General features: G+C 41.5%; 1 protein-coding gene across 1 annotated transcript in view; it reads left to right on the top strand.

Annotated features, from left to right (window-relative positions):
• wwc1 (WW and C2 domain containing 1) overlaps nt 1-23695 on the top strand; it is a 43550-nt gene that overhangs the window by 3792 nt on the left and 16063 nt on the right. The window contains exons 2-9 of the mRNA XM_070843257.1: nt 9553-9662; nt 10115-10318; nt 11371-11447; nt 11628-11707; nt 15615-15744; nt 19942-20088; nt 20893-20963; nt 21346-21591. Coding sequence (XP_070699358.1) covers nt 9553-9662; nt 10115-10318; nt 11371-11447; nt 11628-11707; nt 15615-15744; nt 19942-20088; nt 20893-20963; nt 21346-21591 — 1065 coding nt within the window. The remainder of the gene's footprint in view (nt 1-9552; nt 9663-10114; nt 10319-11370; nt 11448-11627; nt 11708-15614; nt 15745-19941; nt 20089-20892; nt 20964-21345; nt 21592-23695) is intronic.

The following is a 23695-nucleotide window of genomic DNA, read 5'->3' as shown; positions in this document are numbered from 1 at the left end:
TTTGCAACATTACATTTTGAGTTATTTTTTAGTACTACTCCTGTCATTAGCAATAGGTGTGTGATTGTAAAATTATAGTCAACATTTCTCTAAAATGTTCCAGAAGTTATAAAATACAGAATACATTATTTAGTTTGTTAAAGTGCACAAATAAAAACATTCTTTTCTCACTGTTCAGGTGGAACCTGAGTTATTTTCTTCTTCGCTGTTTTTCTCCCGGGGTACATCCTGCTCATTTACATTCCTGTAATTAGAAATCAGGTCTGGAGGTGTGTGTTACCTTTTTTTTTTTTTTTCCCTCTTTCTTATAGAAATCCATCAGTGTAATAGGCTTAAAGTCCCAAGCATGCAGCGCTACATGACACAGTCCCACTTGTACAAAAACACAGTGTGGAGGGGAGGGCAGATTTTCACAAGGACTCGTTTTTCATCGTTACCAGTTACTTAAGACCCCTCGGACTTTGACACCAAATCCCTTTAATGGCTTATGTCTGGAATTCTGGGGGCTTAGGGCTTGTTTTTTTTCTTTTCTGTATGACGGTTTGTTGTGAGAGAAAACACATTCTTTCCTTATTGCATTAGGATTAGTTTGTCTTTCTGTTTTACATGTTTTACGTATGCGGTTGATGCTGTTATCCAGAGGGACAATGAATGAACTGTACAACAAGCTTCAGTTCCACAGTCATCAACACTACAAGCAAACGAGCTATAGTAACGGTGCAATCCTCAAACTATTTTCTTCTGACCTAAGCTGCTTTCTCAAGGCCAGTAACTCTAACAAAAATGACACATTTTCATATAATATATACAAAATGGCGCCGCATGAGTGGCAGCCTGTTACAGCGGCTCTCACCTTGTAAATTTCCCCATCGTGGGACTAATAAAAGAATATCTTATCTTATCTTAGGAATATCTTATAATATCCCATAAAAAAGTGACATGTTCCTCTCTGACTTTTACTGCCATCACACTGAATTAGTTAGTTTTAGATATAGTTTTGGCGGAACGTGTCCACATGGTTAACAGTTCTTATCTAATGAAGGACTGTAGTGCAAATAATGTACAAAATTCTCACGAGATAAGGATGTGCCATGATACTGTGCCAGATTTGATTTTTTTCCTTCAACCATCTTGCTACTATGGGCAGGATTGAAGACCCTGTTGATGAGGTTTTGTCCACCTGTTTCTCTGTCTATACTTTTGTGGATTAATTAGTTAATTGTAGTCTATAAAAGCTGAGGAAGTAGCTGGCAGCAGCTAACGTTCAGCAGCTTGTTAAGATGGGGCACCTGACTTGATGATCAGACTTGATGTTGATATATCTTATTATGCCTAAAATCATAAGTTGCATACAGCTTTTACCGGTGGCGCAGGAAGACAATGGTCAGGATGGCTTTATGGTTACATTGAATTTACAGGATTTTTGTGTTACTGTGATGAAGTACACAGATTTATCAGACATTTACTGGATTAGCTAAAACAGATCCCATTTGGTCATTTTATTAATTTATATTTTTTGGCATTTTTGCCTTTATCAGACGGGAAGTGGGGAGAGAGGTCGCCGGCTGGAACTGTACGGTGTGTATGGAGGTTTATACAGTGCAACAGGAAAAATGTGTCCACCAATAGAGATTTGGCAATACCGTTTCCACCGTGGGAGCTGTTCTCATGTGATTTTACGAATGCAACAGTCTGGCAAGGTAACGTGATTTGGGCAGACGTGGAGGAGGAGAGTGAAACTGTCAACTCAGAGCAGGAGGCGTGGTGTCAGGCAACCTGTAACGCTTGAAGTGAGTGTTTGCAGTTGGAACTGTAAAGCTTCATTACTCAATTGAAGTTCCACAAAATGACCTGTATTATGATCCACATCGGCCACTCAGAGTCTGCATATTGATCCTGTCTGATGTTTTCGCCCCGTCATGCTCTGGTGCTGCTGTGATCATTTGCTCTGTGTTGTTTCTCAGCCACTGAAATGATGTTCAGGTGTCACTCACCTGTGCTGTCTGACAATGAAACATCCAGTTCAGGGCCTTGTGTTTTGGATGGCAGCTGCTTTAGTTTATATTTCAGGCCAGATATCTGTCTCCCGTTATTGTGCCACAGATCATCAATAGTGGTACAAAGATGACTGTTGTGGGGTTGAAGTGCTAGATATCTGGCAAGACACCAAGTGAACAAAGTGACATGAATGAAAATAATGGATGGAGATAGTGTTTTATGTTTGGCTCTAAACAGTAATTTACTGGTTGCAGGCCTCGGCTCAATGGGCACACAGTCATCAGTGTAGTTGTTTGGTAGGTGACGGGTGGAATGAAGACTTTCTCCTTTTAGTGAAGCTCCTCCGGTTGCTTTACAGTTAGACTCTTAGAGGCAGCGAGAAAGACGAGAAACCCTCCCAAACGAAGTCCTGAAAAACACACACATTCCTGAAACACACGACGTGAAGGACCAAGCAGCGCGCAGACTCGCCAACCAAAGGCCTGATTCATCTGAAATCCCTTTCACTGCTTGCCAAGGTGCACGGGGTCAAAGTGCAGCGTGAGGCCCTGCAAACTGTTAACTAGGATCTGAACAGAGGCTGGCTCGCACGCTGCTGCAGTGTAGTGTTTTTTTTAATACATAACCAACCATGTTATTACTTATTTATCTGTGGCACAACAGCGTTAATACAGAGCTGAGAGTGTTTTCTCAAACTGCTCAAATGTGTCGTCAGACAGCAGATGTCTGTGGCGCTTCTCATCACAGCAACAGTGGATTTTCGAAGCATGTTTTCGGTCTTGTGTGCAAAAATAAAAGCTACTCTGCAGACACACGTTCTTCGGGGCTGCACTGATTCCAGTTCACACCGTTGAACTAATGCGGAAGCAATCAGACCTTTAACCAGATCTTTAACTGGCATTATTTCCATTACATTTAACACCCGTCCTCCACTACTTCTTTTCAAATGTAGTTTTTTTTATTTTAATCCTCTTTTCCATGTTCCTGTTCACGTGACCACAGCCATGCTGAAGTACTACAACAAAAAGTAAATGGCAGCCAGTGCAGCCCTGTGGGTTCAGTCTGGGAGGTGCAGTGTCATTCATTCATTATCTGTACCGCTTATGACGTGTCCACATGGATTCAGGCAGACAACAGATAGACAACACCTTCTGGACAGCAAGGGAAAAACAAACAAACCCGTCCAATGGGATGTTGATGGGGATGTTGTTAGTATTAACTGTTTGGTAAAGTAAAGATGGCTGGCTATCAAATGTAGTTGCACCTAAAACTTACATTTTTTTGCTTGTTTGATGTTTGTAATTATCCAAGGCAGCAAGAAAATTGCACAAAACAACAAAATAGGTCCAGAAATGTAAGAACATCTCTACTTTTTATGTTTTCTACTGTATTTTTCCTTCGCTCTTGTGTTACCCCAGTGCTGCCATCTCAGGTGATTTATGAGTATTGCCATCTGCTGTTTGCTTTGGATTACAATGTCAGCAAAAGCCTTTTTGCCTCTTCAGCCTCAGAAACATTTACAGTTTTAAGGATTTACATAATGCTATTGCATCACAAGGGTTGCAAGGAACCAGTCATTCTCTAATGGTATTTCTGTGGAGTTAGAAATGATCGTTGATAAGACAGAAACATAAACGGAGACATTGAAGGACTAGCCGAGCTTTGAATTTACCGCTGCACTCATGTGAAAAACCTTCCCAGTATTGTCTGCGTTTTAGGAATGAAGAAAGACAGCAAGCCTTATTTTGACACTGACAGCTGTGTGGGTGTGTGGGTGTGTGGGTGTGTGGGTGTGTGTGTGTGTGTGTGTGTGTGTGTGTGTGTGTGTGTGTGTGTGTGTGTGTGTGTGTGTGTGTGTTTTCGTCCTGCCCAGGGCCCATGGAGGAAGAGTCACAGATATCTGATGCTCTTGATTTGAATATCTGATACATCTGCCAATGTGCAGGGCCACAGATTTTCATGCTGGCTTCATGTGAAATTTTCTCTTCTGCTATGTTGAGACCAATTTTTGCCATTTGTTATGAACAAACCCTTGCATAAGTACAATAAAAAAGAAAACAACATTTAAAAGGTGGCCTTGGCTTTCAAGGTTTCTGCAGACTTGAATTGACTTATTGTCTTATGAATTCCTCAGTGTCATGTCATCCGTCCACCCTTGCAATGACGCACTGAATGCATATCGTCATGTTAAAGGAATGTTATCTGCTAGATAACATGCCATCGCTGGTGTGAGAGGGTTAATGTGCAGAAAGGCTGAGCCAGGTCTTTACTGTAATTTGTCTTTTGTATTCTATTTATTATTTTTTTATCATTTTATTTTCAGAAAAAAGCATCATTTTATCTGGATGCTTAGCATTAAACATTTAACAGATTATACTTCGAGAAAAGAGAGTAGGAGAGAGAGAGAGTGTCTCTGTGTGTGTGTGTGTGTGTGTGTGTGAGATTGTTTTACTGTTGGACCTTGAGCAGCTATGAAATGTAGTTGTGAGCCTCATAACTCAACTTGAGGAATTTATACGCTGCTCTGAATGAACATTTCTTTGCTGCGTCGTCTGACTCACCGTTCAGATATGCAGCCCGCCTCCCTGAGTGTTTGCACTCTGCCGCACGCTTTGTCAATTTGCATTAGCGCACCGCGGGCTGGCCTCGCTGTTTACCTTGGTATGTGAAAAACCAGAGTGTGCTCGGTGATGGCCAATATTGGGTATTAAAGGCAGATATGGAACCAGTATTGATAACCTGCAAATTAAAACATTACAAGAATTCAGTGTTTTCCCAGAGTTTAGGATAAGCTTCTTAAAAAAACATGCAGACCAACATGTGACTCTCCACTGAAACCCATACTTATTAATTGGTAGGGTTAGCAGTTATATAAGGCAGGCTTAGCAGGAAGATAAAGATCCAATTATGTCCATTTCATGTCAGCCTTGTAAATGTGGCTAACTTGCTTTAGAAAAACTAGATGTACAAAGATGTTTTTAGTTTTCCAGGCTGTAGCCGAGTGTCATTCAGACCCTACAGGGTTAGAACCCTTGTGCACTATGCATGGGAATGATTTTACCAGTGACACTTGAATAACCTGCCATAAAAAGTCGTATGAGCAACATTGCAGTGCCTGGTCTGGTCAACGGGCAGCAGGCTGTCAGTCCACTGGATGTGATCCATGAGACAACGAGCTGCTTCATCTGAACAGTCTGGTATCAATCTGGTGTCAAAGATACGAGCCTCAAAGTAGTCTTTTATGGCTCATACAGTTTGGGAAATGTTGATACCGCCAAACGAAAGGATTAAAAACTATGTTGTGTACCAACAGCGTACGTATGATATAGCCCTAAAAGATCTCATTAACAAGTGACAACTTGACCTCATGTCCACACGTCAAGTGGTGTGATTGGTGGCTGAATGAGAAGTGCTTTGGTATGAAAGTGCTAAATAGATGTAGTCCATGTAGTGTATTTCTCCATGTGTAGATCTGGTTTCTAAGAATGTGACTGGAAGTGGAATCAGGGGGTTGGTGATGTTTGTGTGGCATAGATTCAGTGGTCGCATTGGTTTTTTCAGCCAAATTTTATCAAATGTGGACTGCATTTACTGAGCTGGCTCATCTCAGCGGCTAGATGTTGTCCTCTTCCCATCGTCTTTGGTGGTCTTCTGTCATATCAGACAACAAAACCTGAACTACTGTTCACAGGCCCAGCATATTATAGAGTCAACTTATGTATAACACGTCATCCCTGAAGACTCCAGATTCACCTTAAATTCTTGTATTGTGCTAATAAAGTTGCAGAGTGCTTCACAGTTGAAAACAACAGTGCCAGAGCAGACAGTATTTTCGGCACATTATTGTGGTATTATCAAGGTATTAGGCATGTACCTGTTCCCAGTTTGTGGGGGCTCCCGCTGGCAGTTTGAGCACTAAAGCAGTGAGGCATATGAGAAGCACTACAAGTGGCTATTGAATGACTGACAGTGAAATGGAGGCTGGGCCGCCGCTGCCAGCTGGTCCTTCGCTCCGAGGGAAACGGTGACGGAGAGAGACGAGTTTAGGTCAGCGACTCCCCTCGGCTCGGCGATTAGAGGATAGGATTTAGTGGGTGAGAGGAGAGAGGAATCAAATAATGGGATGTGGATACCCAGCCAGCCAACCAGCCGGCTTTTTCTGGGATCAGCGGTTGGCAGAAGCCTCGCTGTCTTCCTGAGCTAAATTTAGAGCGGAGCTGAGGGGGTCTTCACCGGGCCCCTTTCATTATTCATCAGCTGAAAAAGGACCCAGTTCAGTTTCTCCCTTCAGCAGTGAGCCGCTGCTCTGTGTTTGTGTTTATCTGCAGTCACTAAACTCAAGAGGCAGCAGAGGAGAGAAGACAAGAGTCTCACTTCTTACTCTGCTGGTTGTTGTCTACTGGTTGATGGAATCAGGCAGAGGTGGTTTTCCTTACATTTCTTTGTTTGTTTATCCCATGCGGGCTTTCAGATACTGTTGATGGGAATTTGAATGCTTGAAAGCTTTGGGGAATTATGCATCTAATTCATTTTATGACATTTAGAAAATGACTTGTTTGTTGTTACCGATTGGCAATAAGGTTGGGCATTATTTCAAATTCTTTCAAGACCAGTTTCGGCATGATATTTGTTTTTAAATACACATACCAAAACAATAATTTGACTTTTTATGGTTTGAGCTGGAGCACAGCTGTGACACTGAACCCCTTACAGGTGAACTCTGGTATTTTTCAGTCTGGGCATTTATTTTTACATACTTTTATGTCTGACGGACCAATAGGTACAAAACGTTTTGGAAATGGTTCTGTAGATCTCCTCAGACGACTGCAATGTAATCCTTTAGGACAACTGTCTAATTATTTATGTCCACTAAAAGTTCTTGTTTTTGTCAATGAAGTCTGGTGGCTTTCCATAGAGCAATAAAACTTTGGATATTGCAGTTGTCTTGTCACTTGGATTTCAACAGTATTTTGATTAGATAAATGATTAGTGGAATTAAAAACTAAATTAGTAATATGTCTACTGTTGCATGCCTGATATCAATGTATATATATTTTTTTTATTATTTCGCTTTGCGTGGAACCTTAGAGAAGTTGGCTGAGAAGAGAAGAAGTGACTCCAGCTGTGATCAAATATAACAAATAATCAAGTAATATTTCATTTGAATTGTGTAAACAAAAACTATATTCAGCACACAGTGTCTTTGGTGGAGCTTATAATAAGTCTTATCTTCACAAGGACTAGAGGAACAAAGGATGTGATATGAATCACATCAGTTCCCTGCTGAACACCTTTACAACCCTAAAGAATATTAATTACCAGTAGATGTAAAAACATGACTTAAGGCTTAATTCTGCAAAGTTTTCAAGTAAAATCAGGAAGTGTAAGAAATATTCTACTGTATACAAGCTATATTGCACATTCCCCTCAGTGAAACTCTCAGACTCAGTTATGTCAAAACAAAATGAAAAGTGGTTAAATTCACCATCGTGGCTGCAGTGAACTCGGTGTAAGGCCGCTGTGAGGCCGCGGGTTGCCCCAGAAACCTCCAGGCGATGCGTCAGCGCTGCTTGTGGAATGCCACGGGCCGGTTTCCTCCTATTGTGGCCGGCTAGAGGGACCCCCTCCCCTTTTCTCCTTTCCCCCCTCAGAGGTGAATAGAGGACTCAGTGAAACACCAGAGTACCCACCCCCCACCTCCTCCACACACACACACACACACACACACACACACACACACACATACACACACATTCAGTCCAGCTCCTCCTCCTGAAACTACTTTCAGATGAACACAGTGAGCCAGGATGGGTCCATGTTTAAGATTGGCCCTTATATGTTATGTACTGGCTTTAAAACAATGGAAATATGACATCACAACTACCAATTGGAAGCTCAGGTTGACATATTAAATTACTGTTTGAGCGACCAACAGTCCAAAACCCAAAGATATCCAGTTTATTATCACAGAAGATGAAGCTAAAACCGATTAATTTGTGTCATTATTTCTTAAATATATGTCTAAAACGATAAGTTGATCAGCGCTTTTCCATTCCGCGTCTGGTGTAAACTCGACGCCATGACGCGTTCACGGGCTTTGAGGATGCGCCTGCTTTTACATGTTGAGGGTAGTTAGCTCTCACTATGATACCTGCTCATCAGTTACCTGAGAACAGGTGGGTTTTCTTATGGTTTCAGCATCATGCAAGGCTGTTGTTTAAATGACAAGTGGCTGGCTAACGAAAAATGTTTGAAAAATGGCTCTGGACAGGAGCCAAAGAGAGGAAGGCATACTGCACAGCGTGCAGAAAGGAGATCCACCTGTTTACGAAGGGAGAATCAGCGCTTGCCAGCCATTCATAGCTGGATAAGTCCTCTGTTGAGCTCTTACTCTGGAAATTAGCAAACTTGAGATGATCCAAATCAAAGTTAATGTGAATGTCTGGTAAAATAAACAAAGAGACAACATACTTTGATTGCTGTGGGTATAAGGGAATTCTGGAAAATGTGTTTTCCACAATTACATTTATACTAACAGTTCAGATGTGATGATAAAGGCTTTGTGAGTCTGGGAGTGCTCGGGAACTGCCCACATTTTACTGTCAAAACGCTATAGGAACTCTGGCAACAACAGGCACAGATGAACATGTGACAGCAGTCTGGTATGAATTGTAAAAAGCTGGTTTAACAGTTCATCATTTATCACGTGTCAAAGTCAATATTTATATAGCACATCTCACACGATAGGCTCTGTGCCTGTCGTGTGCCTCAGTGTGCTTCAAAATACAAAGAAAAAAGAAAAACATTGGCACAAATCATACATGAGCTGGAGTATTAAAATGAAAAGGTAATAATTCTTCTTCTCATTATTATATAATTATTAATGTTATTAGTACAAGGGAATAATATTAATAATGCTGATTCTGAAATAAAAGTTCTACCCATTAACTGCACAATTTATACCTGAGAAAAAACATGTGGAAAAAAAGTTTTTCTTTTTAAAGACACTGTTGTAGCGGACCTTAGCAGTTAATGACTGAAACAACACTTTACAACATACTTTTCCTCTTTGTCCTGTTTTATATCTCGAGCTATTTTATATGGAGTTTGTGTGGAACAGTTAGTTAGTTAGTTAGTTAGTTAGTTAGTTAGTTTTAAGATTAAATGGTTTCTGTTGTCACACACACACACACACACACACACACACACACACTGTATGCTTGATTCAATCAGAGAAAGATTATCAGTGTTGTTTAGAGGTTCAAACACACACACACACATTCCTGACATCACTCATGAGCCTAATTACTTGTCTTGAGTTTCACATTTAATATGCAAAACTGTCAACTTACCCACGGTCCCCTGAAAATTGATTTTGTGCTATTCTTTTGTTAGAGGACGTGTCGTGATCTGTTGTGAATGTAAAGTTGTACAAGCAGTTATTTTGATTGTTGATTAACCTGATGTTCACACATTTTTAGCTAAATATTGTGACCTGATCTTCGTGGAGACAGTTCTGTTTCTGACTCTATTTTCTGATTCTGTTTTCTCCAGGCAGACGAAGCCTCTAACGTTTGCTGACTGCATCGGGGATGAGCTGCCGGTCGGCTGGGAGGAGGCGTACGACCCCGTTGTTGGAGCTTACTATGTCGACCACAACACCAGTGAGTTCGCCGTCTCATATTCTTACTTCTCGTCTCTTCATTCGACTTTCCCTCCCTCTCACCCCAGTCCTATCTTTATTCTTTATGTAACCCATGTCATTTGTGCTCCTCGACCTTTGTGAACTCATAAAGGGTAACTTTGGTGTTTTTAACTTGGGCTGGAGTTTTACATATTTTGTTGTCTAAATGACTAAATGACAGTCAGACTCCATCGACAAAAAGAGTAATTTTACCTCACAGAACATGGGGAGTCTGCAGCTGCCTTGATCAGTTGGTTTGTTTGTGCTATTGTGTGACTTGTGTTTAAAATTGTTAGTTTGGATTCAAACTAATGTGTCGAAATCACAGTTTTCAGTATAAATGTGCATACCGACGAGTGTTCCACCTACTAGATTCAAATCCTCCTCCTCTCCTCCACTCATTTTCTTCCTCTTTGCCTTCTTTTCCTCCAGAGAGCACCCAGTTGGAGGACCCGCGGGCCCAATGGCAGCGGGAGCAGGAGTCCATGTTGCGGGACTACCTGGCCGTGGCCCGCGACGCACTCAGCGCCCAGAAGGAGATCTACCAGGTGAAGGAACAGAGGCTCCGCTTGGCGCAGCAGGAGTACCGGCAGCTCAACGACGCATGGAGGGACAAGTCGACGTCCCAGACCAGCTGTGAGTACTGTGGGGGAACCACACACACGATGTAGCTCCACTTATTTTACATTTAGGGACATTCGTGGAGGTGGAAGTAGAGTTGGGGAATTAAAAAACATGGGACAAAGAGCCACATGGATCTGACAGCGATCTGACACAGAGCAGGTGCTCCTGATGCACGATTGGACAAATACTCTTAAAAGCAGAAAAAAAAGATTCCCCCTAAGAATAAAGGCACACCGCTTTGTTAAACCATAAAAATGAAAAACAAAAAGCACATTGTGACATCCAGCTGCCTCATCTGACTTATTACTGCCTCCTGTAATTACTCAGTGAATGTACACTATGTTGATGATAGGGGAAAAAAATGATGAAATGAAAAAAATAGAGAGAATGAAAGAAATAAAAGAGGAAAAAAAGAGGATTAAAAAAATTTAAATGAAAACAAATAAATCAATATAAAGTGGAAAATTAAATAAAAACAAGGAATACAGACATTTAAAAAAAAAAATTAATAAATGGATAATTAAAGTGGAAAATTAATAATATTAGATATATGAAAAGAACAATATGTGAAAAAAGAAATAAATAAAACTCAGGAAAAAAGGAAAACGCTGAAAATGTTATTAGCTTATGTAGTGAACAAAGCAGCGTGTCTCCCTTGTTTCTGTGCTGACCTTTGAAGGAACAGAACAGAGAGAAGGAAGATGAGGAGCGAGGAAGGAAGAGCTTTATAGCTGTCTTTGGCCTATGTTTTCTTTTTTCTCAGACACATCCTCACACTGGATTTATTTTGTGCCACTGGTGTTCAAAAACATACAGAAGAGGATAAAGTATGTCCTTGACATCAGAGGGGGTTGATGGTTCCTTATGTGAAAAAACACGTCGACATTTCTCTTGACATTTCTTCAGTTTAGCAGCTATAAACACTGTCTTTTGTCTGTTGCTCAGAGCTCTCCTCTGTCAGCTCTCCTTCTCGGTGGAACACAGAAAGAACCGCAGGAGGAAAGGATTTTAGGGGCCGTCCTTTAACATCCCTCATTTCTCCTCATATCTTATTTTTGCTGCAGTGAATTCCAGATCATCCTCGTCCAGCAAGTACGACCCAGACATCCTAAAAGCAGAAATAGCCACAGCCAAAAGTCGGGTAAGAGCCTCTCCTTCCTCTTTCAACCATGTTATCATGCTTGGGTGGTACACAGAAATGTTTCTTATTAATCCTACAGCTAACCATCATTTTCATCTCTGAAAATGAAACAAATGTAGTGTGTTCTGTTATTAGTGAAGAGGAGAATGTTTTGGTCTCATTTCTGTCTCTGTGTCTCAGGTGAACAAGCTGAAGCGGGACCTGGCCTGTATGAAGCAGGAGCTGCAGTACAAAGAACAAGGCTTCGAGACCCTCAAAGAGTAAGTGGTGCATCGCGAGACGTCCTCGCACGGATACTGAAGCACTTGTCCCTCAGTTTTACCTTTCTTTTCTTCACGTGTGTTCTCGTATTCACTTCTGGAAGCGCTCCAGCCTAGCCTCCTCTTCCTCGAGTCCTTGCTGAAGGACACTTTGACAGGTATATTTGTTGACAGCGGGATTTGATCCACATGCTCGATGCTACCACCAGCCCTCCTAATTTAATTTGACAAGCAAAGGCAGTCTGAATCTGACTTGAATAGCAAGTGTATGTGTGTAAGTCTGCCTGACCTTCCTTCTTTCTTTGCAGCTTCAGCATCTGCCTGCGAAACCTTCGATTAAATTTCAGTGCTGAAAAACTGTGGACAGTTCTTAGACAAGAGCAGTGATGGTGTGTCAGGGCATCTTCAGCATTTCCCTGATTTCTTTATTAGAAATGAGCTTTTTAAAGGTCTCCAGACTAATTTGAACCACCCCGAAGTAAATGTAAAACACCCCCGAATCAAAATGTTCCTTTGATTTGCTGTTTTCATCTACAGTTATTAGTAGTTAATGCCATCATAAAAACACGATTAAAACGTTCATATCTAAGTGCACGTACGTCACCAGCCTACTTCAGTAAGTGTTGTGAATTTATCTGGTTACTTTGATCTCTATCAGAAGTGCACACATTTTCCCCCAAAACATACTTGAGTACATTTATTTACCGTAAACTTGTTGTGTTGTTATATTAAACTGTAGTTCTGTGTCATGATCCTCTCAACAGAAACTCTTTCCTGCTATTTGTTTAGCTCTTTTAGCACCATTAGCTCATTTAGCTATTAACTCTGTTTGCACCATTAGAGCCCCTAGCTCTAAACCCAGTTAGCTCCATTAGCTATGTTAGCTCTATTATCTCCATTAGCTTCAAGCTCAGGTGACTCTATTGACTCCATTAGCTGTAACCTCTGTTAGCTGTATTAACTCCATTATCTTTAAGCTTCCCGGGGAAGATTTCTGTTCGTCCCAAACACACAAAGACACCGTTAGTCTCGAGCCCTGAATAAAGCAGCAAATCTTCACATTTAAGAAAGCTTGAATGAAAAACTGTAAATGAATACATTCAACTATTTTGCTGTTCACTGTGAACATAGATCATATTGGAAAAATGTTCACACATAAAAACCTATTTATCAAACTTGGCCATCTTAGTTTGGAGTGGGCGTCGTCCTGCTTTAATGTGCTGTTTCTCCAGGAGTTGTCGAAGTCTCTCTACCTCTGTCCTATCTTTCATTTGTCTTATCCTTATATCTGACACGATCACTCCGGCATCACAGGCATAGGTGTCATGTTTTCCTGCAATGCTGCCCTTTTGTTGGAATTTGCCCAGTTAAACAGCATGCGAACAGTAAATGTGAATAAGTTGCTGACACCGATGCAAGTGAAATGAGAAACTTCAGGGCAGCAGGCTTGCTTATCGCCTCGGTTATTGCCTCAGCATTATCACACATTCCATCCGATCATTAAACACTTGATCATATAAACGCTGCAGTGAAACAACAGCTGAAGAATGTGGATTTGAAAGGAAACACCCCTGTCTATCTGACCTACTTCTCCACCTCAGATTATGAAGTAGGTTTGTCAGAAAGTGTAAGGTGTACCAGTAAAGCCGTCAGTCTGGAGAGTCGGCCTGAAAGGGATCCATTCTTCCATTTGTTCTTCATCTCAGACTGAGGCTGTCTGTCATTTTGTTTTTGAAATTCACCACGTTGGAAAGCCGACATGCTGATCTGCTGTCGGTGGATGTTGAATTGAACAGGAATGTCCGGTCTGTTTGTCTTGCCTCACGCAGCACAGTGAGAGTGTCAGGAGGATTAAAGAGTAGCTGAGGCAGAGTGGTTGGACGGCATTCCTCCGTGACTTTCCTCTCCTGTTACAGTCATCAGACGGCATTCAACAACCAATCACTGTTTGCAGAAATACGAATAGGCTTAGACTGGAATGCAGCTGCACACTCACTCAGCTCCTGATAAGATTTCACAAAAAACTGGTGCATGGGAAGAAGTTTTCTGATGTGTAGAACAGAAACAGTGACAATATAATACAGTATGTGGCTGAAAGTATGTGGACGACCCTGTTCGTTTACTTCAGTCTGCTTTTGTCTGGCTCTGCGTCTTTGCCCCTTTGTTCTAATGATGGGAACTAGTAATGCCATATATAATAATACCGTAGACCAGTGGCTCCCACCCAGTCTGGCCGCAGTACGATATATCAGAAGGGTCACAAGATGCTTAAAGGGAAACTCAGCTATTTGTAAACCTGGGCTCTATTTTGACATATTTTGGTGTCTACATGGCTGGAAGGTACAAAAAAGTTTAGGGAATTCATTCAGTAGATAAAATGGGCTACAATGGCTGCAACATAGTCCTTTGGGGCAAGTGTGCCACCCGGCTCCATTGACGTTTTTGAACCTTGAACGCATACTAGAGACTAAAAGTTGGGATATTTCGCTCCCCTGACCATGAGACCACGACTGTACCTGGTAGTCCAAGAAAGACAGTATTTTACTTATGTTCAGCACGATGTGGAATTTCTGCATCGCTTTGAATTGTGTTACAGTAGTTAGTTAAATGTTTCAGCTTAGCCAGTATCTGTTTAGTGTCGCTCTTTTCTCTCTGCTAATGTAAAATGTTGTGATTTTAATTATAAAAAGGTTCATAGCACCATTTTCACTCAGCATAAGTCCATGTTTGAGCAGGATTTAGGCAGGATTACTTGTTCTTTCTGCCTGTTACAGACAAGTGCCTCTCTCCCTCCCTCCCTCACTTCCTCATTCTCTCTGTACCTTGTACAGTCTCTCTCTGTCTGTCTGTGCGGACCTCCCTCCCCCTCTTCCCTCTCTGAGGAATGTGGAAGGACCTGTTATTCAGATGCATGCATGACTTGCTGATGACAGGGTTTACATAGCTGCTGCTGCTGCTGCTGCTGCTTCTGAGGGCTGTTTGCTGCAGCGCCTCTCCCGTCTGTTCTCCCTGCAGCCCCAAAAAAACAAGATCTCGTGTGTGTTACAAGTTGAGCAAACATTTACAATCTTGTACTCTTGACTATGTCCACATCAAGCCGGCTATATGTGAAAACATTATTTACCTGTGAAACAATCTGTTTGCACTAACATGGTCAGGTTTTCCTTTTATTTTTCCTCTTGTTTTCACAAAAAAAGGTCATTATCGCTGCTATCTCATGTAGACAGGACTCAGAAGTGGGGCAGACCACCTCCCAAGTTACCTCCTGCTCCACCTGAACACCTCCAACATTTTAATATAACCAAACTCACTATTTAGTCGCTCTTAATGACAGTGAAGAGAACGTGTAGGAATTGACAGCGACACAAATAAAATAATATAAATAATATAAAAACAATAAGAACAGACAGAAGTACTGCAGTTTGACACTCACCCACTGTCACAGTTAATGTGTGTGAGGAAGGTGAATGAATAATGCTGCTCCACCATCTGCTGTCTGCTCTACTACCTTTCTATGGTGCCAGTGAATCCTGCTGAGTGACAGCTAGTGAAAGGCACTCCTCACACTGGGCAGCTTCCACATGACACTTAGCGTAACTGTATGAAAATGAGTCAGTGTTGCTGCTTTGTGTGTGTGACCCAGTTCTCTGTGTAAACATTTAAAAAAGCAGCTAATTGAGAGTCATTAGATCTTCGAAACTAATGTTTTTTTTTCTGTCCAGAGCAGCTGACAGTGAGTGGTGAACATTTTGACAGGATGATTGACCATTGCTGAAAGCCCACAGCTGCATACATCGCTCTAAATCATCATCCACACTGACCTTCATCTCCCTCTCCCCCCCCTCCCTCTGCCTCTTTGTACCTCCCTCCCTCTCGTTCTCTGCCCCCCCCCCCTCCTGACCTCCAGGATTGACCAGAAGGTGTCCAACAGCCCGTATGGCTACAAGCTGCAGGAAGCGCAGGCCATCCTCAGCGAGGTCCGCTCCATCCGAGATGCTATCAGCTCTGGGGAGAAGGAGAAACAGGAACTCATGCAGGTAAAAACACATTTTTTACGGATGGAATAATTAAAGACAAGTCACTCGAAAAGTGTTATTTTCATAGAACACAGACAGAAAGTGGGACGATTCAAAGCCCTGTAATTCTGTTGAGACTCACTTACTTGATGAGACCCCTTAGCATCTCAACATAGTAATGTTCATGGAGTTACCATCAGTGAATTAGAGCACCAAATGCACAAGAAGTCCACTCAGAAGAGCACAGATCTCTGCCAGGGGATCTCTGCTACCCCTAACCATCATAACCTAACCCAAACCTATGTCCACTGTAAGCTTTACGAGATGTTCATTTTGTTTTAATCTTTTTTTATTTGACACTGTGCAACTATAACTGAATGAACAATGAAGTTGTTAAAAAATGGAGTCAAGATGGCTGCAGGTGACAGGGATTTAATCATTTTCAATTTTCTTTTTTTTTTTCTCCAAGATTTTGCAAATCCAAAAGTTTTGAAGCACAAGTTTATTTGTTTATTAAAGACCTCACTGAAATTCACCCCAAAAAAGGTACTCACGCACCATAGGAGTGGACTTTAGTAGAAGTCTGTCATGTATGTAAAAGCTTAGCATTGTTTAAAGGCTGCTCAAGGCTGAACGTGGAGTTTATCATTCTAGTATCAACTCCTCAGCGAACAAAAGAAGAAGGAAATGCGAGACAGATGATCCAAATGCTGACATCTGATACCAAGAGCCACGTGGATCATGTCAGAAATCACAGGAAAAGCCACATCATCATTACACACAAATAAAAGGATGTAATATAACTGTAGTTGGGACACTTTGAATTGTAGTGACGGGTTTATTTTCTAATCAAAGTTATTTCCCTGTATTCACCTCACGTCCCAGAAATGTGGGCTTTTCTTTTGGTGTGCGTCTTTACCCCGGCCCAGTGAACGGTTGGCTTGTTGTTTTTTTCTTTTGCACAATGCACTGTAACTGTGCTGTTCCAAAGAATGCCCCCGAAACCAGAAAAATACTGGCGTTGCCACATTCAGAATAAAGCCCAATCTGGAAAATCTGTAAATCAGTCTATGCTGTTTACATGACCGGTATCAGATTAGGAATGATAATGCATGTGAGCATTGTTATCTTCCAGCTATTCCCTTTATGTTTGGTCTCATTGTGTCGCTGGAAAACAAATCCTCTTCCCAGCTGTAGGTGTCTTGTAGACAGCATCAATTTTTGCTCCAGGAAAAAGCAAATTTTTAGTCTTATCAGACCAGAGAAGCTCCCACATGCTTTCAGGCAAACTGTAGCTGACATGTCATGAGAGTATTTTTTTTTTATCTCTTTTTTTTATCTCTTTGCCTCTCTGCCACAAAGCTGTAACTGATGAGGCACCTGCCAACAGTTTGAAACTCCTTCAGCACTGTCACATGTCTCTTGGTGTCCTCCCTCACTTGCCTCCATCTGTCACGATCACTCAGTTTTTCAGGACGACCTGCTGCAGGCACCTTAATGACTGACTATACTCAAAGGGATGATGAGTGAATTGGAAATGTATCTTGTGACTGAATGAGCCAAAGGCTGCGTCTTTATTGGGGTCTGATACGTTAAAGTCGTTTTTATCTCATGTTTTTCTTCGCTCTCTCTCTCTCTTGAGTACAACTTCTACTATGCTTCATTTGCGTGAACGGCAATATTACACTCTTTGTCTATACAGAAAGGTTTCCACCCAATTTCACTGTTCTTTATATGTGTGACAGCGTTGCAGTGCAGTGTTAACTCAAAATTTCTCACGATAGCTGCAGTGTGTATTAAAGTTGCATGATGGGACTTGAAGTCTGTTCTCAGGCGGCAGGTGTGCAGTATACTAATCTGCAGGGATGAGTGCAGTGGAGGCGAACAGTAAATCTGTTTGATATACAGTTTTCAGGATCTGCCAGATAACAATGAATTCTTTATAGTTTGCTGATCATAAATCGCCATGATAATTCCTATAGGCTCAATTTCGAATTTTAGTCTTATGAAATATGTTAATATTTCTTAAAAGTGCAGGTTGTCTCTGTTGCTCCAGGCACATCAACAGGTCTGCACAGCATATTAAACAGTAGAAACAACTAATGTCTGCAAATGTCCGATTACCATTTTTAGCATTTAAGTCTCCAGCTCTAAATAATAATGTTGACAAGATTCCAGCATACATATATATAGATTTAAATGATCAAATCAGGTGAGTTTGGCTGCAGATTTGTTTGGACGTAGAAGGAGGAGAGTGCGTTCAATAATGCACAATCTACTCTGAGGAGTCTTCTCTGCCTCCCTCTCGCTCCCATCTCTCCCCCTTCCTCCTCCTCATACCATCTGCAGCTGACAGCTCAGTCTATGAGGTTGTCTGTTCACATATACTGTGTGTGTGTGTGTGTGTGTGTGTGTGTGTGTCCCTGTGTGCTATGCATCTATGTATGAATGTGTCATTGTCGTATGTCGTTGTCGTTAACAAACCATTTGCACTTCTTAATGCTTGATTGCTTAAAGTCAGAGAGATGGACAGTGACAGAAGTGGAGGGAGAGGTGCAGCGTATTCTTACCGATAGACTTCACTGAAAGCAGCAGTTCAGAGCTGAAACAACGAGTCATTTAATTGTATTCACTGGACTCACAGAAAGTTTGTAAGCGATTAATTGTCTAAGTCAAAGTCAAATTTCAAGCAAATACACCAGACATTCCCTAGTTCGAGCGTCTCAATTAAGAGGATTCACAGCCTTTCTTTGTCTGATGTGATGAAAAAAGGGAAACAGCCAACGATTCTTTTCATTACTGATAAATCAATTATTCGTTTTATCTATAAAACCTCTATCTCAGTTTCCCAGAGCTCAAGTTGACGTCTCCTAATGTTTTGTTCTGTTTGATCAACATGTTTGACCTACATTCATATAAAGCAGAAAAAAACACTAAATTGTGTTTTAGGAGCAGCAACTAGATATATATGTGACATGTCTGGTTGAAAAATGACAATTGCCGTCATATGTTTAATCGATTAATCTTTGGGTTTTAGAGTGTTCATCTGGCAAAAAAAAGACATGACATTGGACTCTGAGAAGTGATGGGCATTTTTACATTAAAAGAAATATATAGTAAATTCAGTGACGAATGTTTGTCCCAGACCATTAAAAAGCTATGTCGCTTTATTTTACAGGTTTGCTGGATTGAATCAAATAATTTGGTGGTAATTACAGGGAAAATGGAGACGGTGTTCAATTACTGCACTTCCTATTCATTAATTCCAAGTAACTGCTGGCATAACTTTAAGAGTATTTGAGTCAGTCAGAGGGTCAGCTGAGCAAGCCTACAGGCAAACAATTGTGTGTGTTGACTGGTGGGCACACAGAAAGTGATGAATCGAGAAGTGCAAAAAGTAGCATTACATCATCTAGTGGCTGCTCTACCTCTTAGAGGAAATCTAGGAATGATAAGCATGTAGAATATGATTTTTGGGTAATGAAATCTGTCACATATAAATGTAAGTAAATGTTTATCTCTGGCTGCCACTCGGAGCTGCCATCCTGTAATAATAATAACCACGCATAGCCTTATTTTGAAACGTTGCTAAATCGAGGCTGATGAACGGAGTCTGAACCTGAGAGTCAGCTGAGATGCTGCATCCATAAAATCCTTAAACACGACAGCGATCATAGAGGTGCTTCTTCTGCCCCATCTGAAGAGCAAAGATAAGGCGCATTCCCCGGCAGGCCTCAAAATGAACCACACAGTCATATAAGACATTCATCACGGCTGTAAAGATGAAAGGGTCAGCGTGGCAGCCCTCACCGCTGCTGCCTCACCTGGAACTCACAAAGAACGCCCACCAAACTTAGAGGGGGTCGTCTTTTACATTTTACGGTTTCCTTGTTTCGCAGACGCTCGAGTCCCTTTGTACAGGAAACAAGTTCGCTTATTGATTGATTCCTAGAAGCTTTAGTTCCTAAACGATCAAAGGAAAAAGCATAAAATTCAGAGACAATAAGCCATTTAAGGTGCTGTTAATACAGGTTTTCACTCATTTAGTACAGAATTGTTATTTTATCTAATATATTTTTTCCATCTGTCCTCAATCACATCCAGTTTTTATTCTCTGTGTAGTTTCCTGCTGTAGAGTCCCAGTTTTCCCCTGCAGGTCATTCATGTTTTGACTCATATAATCTCCAGCAGCCCTGTTTGTCTCTTCTCTTCTTCCAGAAACTGGCAGTGTTGAAGGATGGTTTCCAGCTGGACTCAGGCTCCCAGCAGGAGCTGTGGGGCAGCAGTCCCTCGCTCGCCAACTCGGAGCTGTCCATCCCTCGGCTCTACTCAGACGCTGGCTCTCAGACAGACATCCCCACCGAGGTGAGTCCTGGGCAGGATCTCGGCTTCAAAGGCATTTGGGAGAGGCTACTCCGAGCCATAGCCTTAGTCTGGACTGAAGAAGTTGGCATTAAATTGACTGTGATCAGAAAGCACATCATGTTTTAGCTTTAATCTTGCAAAGGTTTTATCTGAAAACCGGTTAGGACATCTTGCTACCTTTCAAAAGCCGGACTGGACATCAAACCTCAGTGTTTTTCTGAGAATAAAACATGAATATTAAAGCTGACAAGTATTAAAAGTTGTTACTAAAGGATTTTCAGTGTTGCTGATTTAGTATTTAAACAGATGCTGCCTGATTTAACCTCGTCTGTCGAGTTTACTCATTGTCTGTGTTTAGACCAAATGATCACAGAATGGGTCCATTTAAATAATGTTTGGGGCCCAAAGAGGTAAAATTAGAGCAAAATATTTGAGAAAAGTCTAAAGATTAATACAGATATATATGACTTTTTTAAAAACTTTTTTTCCTCATCATGACAACTCCTCAGATTTATCTGGTGACCCTTTGGATGGGCCCGACCCCTAGGTTGGGAACCACTGGACTGAAATGTCTGATTTTATATAAAGTAGTTCAAACTGTCTCAACCTGGAGCAGCTCCAACAGTAACAAGCTGCTCAAACACCGACAATCTGATAATGTCAGATAGAATAAGAGGTTTTTACAAATATTCTTAATTTTGATACTCTGCATACATTTTGGATTTGAAGGATCTGACTAGTGGTGAATGAATAGATGTGTCAGTGCCCACGATGTCGTTGCATTAATGTTCTGTCTGTATTCAGTTCATGACCAGCACCAACAAACTGGCTGAGAAGGTTCGCCTGAGTCTGAAGTACGAGGAGGCCAAGAGAAGGTACACATGACTTTGTCTGGGTAGAGGAAAGTGTGTGTGTGTGTGTGTGTCACTTATTTGTGCATTTTATTGTTTATTGCACATGTTCCTTTATACACTCCTGAGCATTTAGCATCTGAGTGGACTCTGTAGGAAAAAAGCCTCATCGAAAAGTGTCTGTCTGGAGAAATAATTGATGGCTCCAGCGATGGCCAAGTTTATCACATTGATCTGTTGAGTAGAGACGGGATGGAGTTATAGTCAGCTGAACTGACAGCAGTCTGAATCCTCATTTCTTTGCTATAATTGATCAGTTTTCCTGTGTTCTCTCTTTGTTTACTCCTCTTCATTCTTCATTTTCTCTCCACCTCCTCCTCCTCTTCTGTCCCCTTTGCTCTCACAGGATCGCCACCATAGAGGTGCAGATCGCCAAACTGGACAGCGAGGCTTGGCCAGGGCTGCTGGACCCAGAGCGAGACCGACTCATCCTCATCAACGAGAAGGAAGAGCTGCTGAAGGAGCTGCAGTACGTCAGCCCCCGTCAACGCTTGGAGCCCAACGACGCCGAGAAGCTGGAGTCTGAGAAGAAACGTCTGGAGAGAGACCTGCAGGCTGCCAGAGACAACCAGAGCAAGGCTCTGACTGAGAGGTAACAAAATACACAAGATGATTTACCTGTTGATAAGAATCATCGTCAGAAAATCCTCTTGATTATACAGATACGGTTTTTACCAGTAAACAGTTTGTCCATCATTAGGCTCTCACAGCATTGGAGTGAGGACATCATTCCTGACACTTCATGATTTAAAGCATAACTTTGATATTTTAAATTTTTATACATATGTTGGAGTCTCAATAACTGTAACTTGAAGCAGCCACTTAGTTCATACCCACCAGACTCCACTGACAAAAAGAGTTGTGATTGAGGCACCAGTAGAGGAGCCACTCCTGTGCTCTGCGAGATAACGCTACTGTTTTTGTCTATATTAAAAAAAAAAATTCTCTTTACTGCAGACGGATCATCTTTTGGTCTTTTTGTAAAAAGTCTTGTCAACTTCACATTAATACATCAGTATAGCAAATCAAATGCATTTCTCCGCTTAGTAAACACACACTATTAAGAGTAAACAGAACCATTAAGAACAACTGGTGCAACTGGCCACAGGTAGTCCATCTATTAACGTTGCATTGTTTACAATACAAACACCACTAAAACACAAGAAGCACAACAATGGAAAGGCAATAGACACTTTGCTATTAGTAAAACACACTAAATAATAATAATACTAATAGTACTAGTAGTATACGAAAAATACTACTAGTTATACCAATACCTCTACTACCAAGGGTGACCAAAGTGCTTCACAGTGAAAACATAGGAATAACTTAACTTAACTTAATAACTTAACTTAAACAGTAACATGACTTAAAATAGATTATACTAGTGTGATAATGATGATAATAAGAATATTAATGATGATATACTAAAAGTGGAGCAAAGACCTTGTTTCTGTCTTAGTTCTTGTCTACTAGTGGCACCAGTAACTGTTGCTGTTACACTCTCCCTACATGGCTAAAGGTGGCCTGAAGAGCGGTGTGATGGAGAAGGTTAGAGCAGGTGATGACAGTGGTGTGATGACTATAACTGTGGGCATCATTGTCTCATCTGCTGATGTAACGACTGACCCTCTCCCTCTGTTTGACTCCTTTGACCTTTAGACCTTCAGACGCCAGACATCAAACCTCCCTGACGATTATTAAAACTTGAACGGGAACATAGCAGCCCCCCTCCTCTCTTTCATCCTCTTCTGTCAGATTTTGTGCCCTTTTTCTCCTTTCTTAAATAGCAGCAGCAGCAAACCAGAACCACCAAGATCCTGCATCTCTCCCCTCCTCTCCTCCTCCTCCTCCTCCCCCTCTCTCCCTCACCCTCTAACAGGACTCTTGTTGTTCGGTGTTCAGGTCAGACTCTACCTGAGCTCAGTCTCTCTTTGTGTCTCATCTCCTGTTCCTGTAACCTGAGAGGCTGCAGAGCCTGGTCACAAAAGGAACCTCTTGTAGTCCGCCTACACACCCGTACACTCTCTCACACACACACACACACACACACACACACACTTCACTAATAACTCACACACACACTGACACAAGAAATATGCACACATTTATATATTCAGTGTCTGCTGGCTCACTGAATCAGGGTCTTCAGGTAGGGCAAAGTAAATAGTTTTGGAGGTTTTAAAGACTCTGCCCCCCCCCCCCCATGCAGGTATTATCAGGTATTCTCGTCAGTTATGCCTCCACTCAGGTTGAAGTTGGACTAAGTTTTTTTTTTTTTGCTGGGCATTGTGTAAGGTCATAATGAAAATGTCAAATGTTAGCCTTCTCTAAGAAAACAGAAAACAGAAGAGGGAGGCAGAAACTCTTGTGTGGGTGTGTTAAGGCCTTTTTTTGTAACGTTTTGTAACTGCACGTTTTTGTAAAATCCGACCCAGAGCTGAACCCAAAAGTTGCTTTTAAAACTATTGAAAAAGATCCTTGAATTGACTTTGAAACTTTCAGACACATCGCCGTACGCCTTTTCTGAGAAGGTGCCACTGCTAGACATCTTTACCACAAGAGACACAATGTGAGAAGGACCTGAGGATAGTCAGAATTAGTGCTGTGCCTAACCAAAGAGTTTCCTCATCGATGAGTAGTGGTGACTTTAAGCCGTATTCAGATGTATTTAATTATTTAAAATATATATATAT

The sequence above is a fragment of the Pempheris klunzingeri genome, chromosome 14 (genome assembly GCF_042242105.1).
Source record: "Pempheris klunzingeri isolate RE-2024b chromosome 14, fPemKlu1.hap1, whole genome shotgun sequence".
Taxonomy (NCBI): Eukaryota; Metazoa; Chordata; class Actinopteri; order Acropomatiformes; family Pempheridae; genus Pempheris; species Pempheris klunzingeri.
The sequence above is the reverse complement of the archived record's forward strand: the minus strand, read 5'-3'. Positions and strand labels throughout refer to the sequence as shown.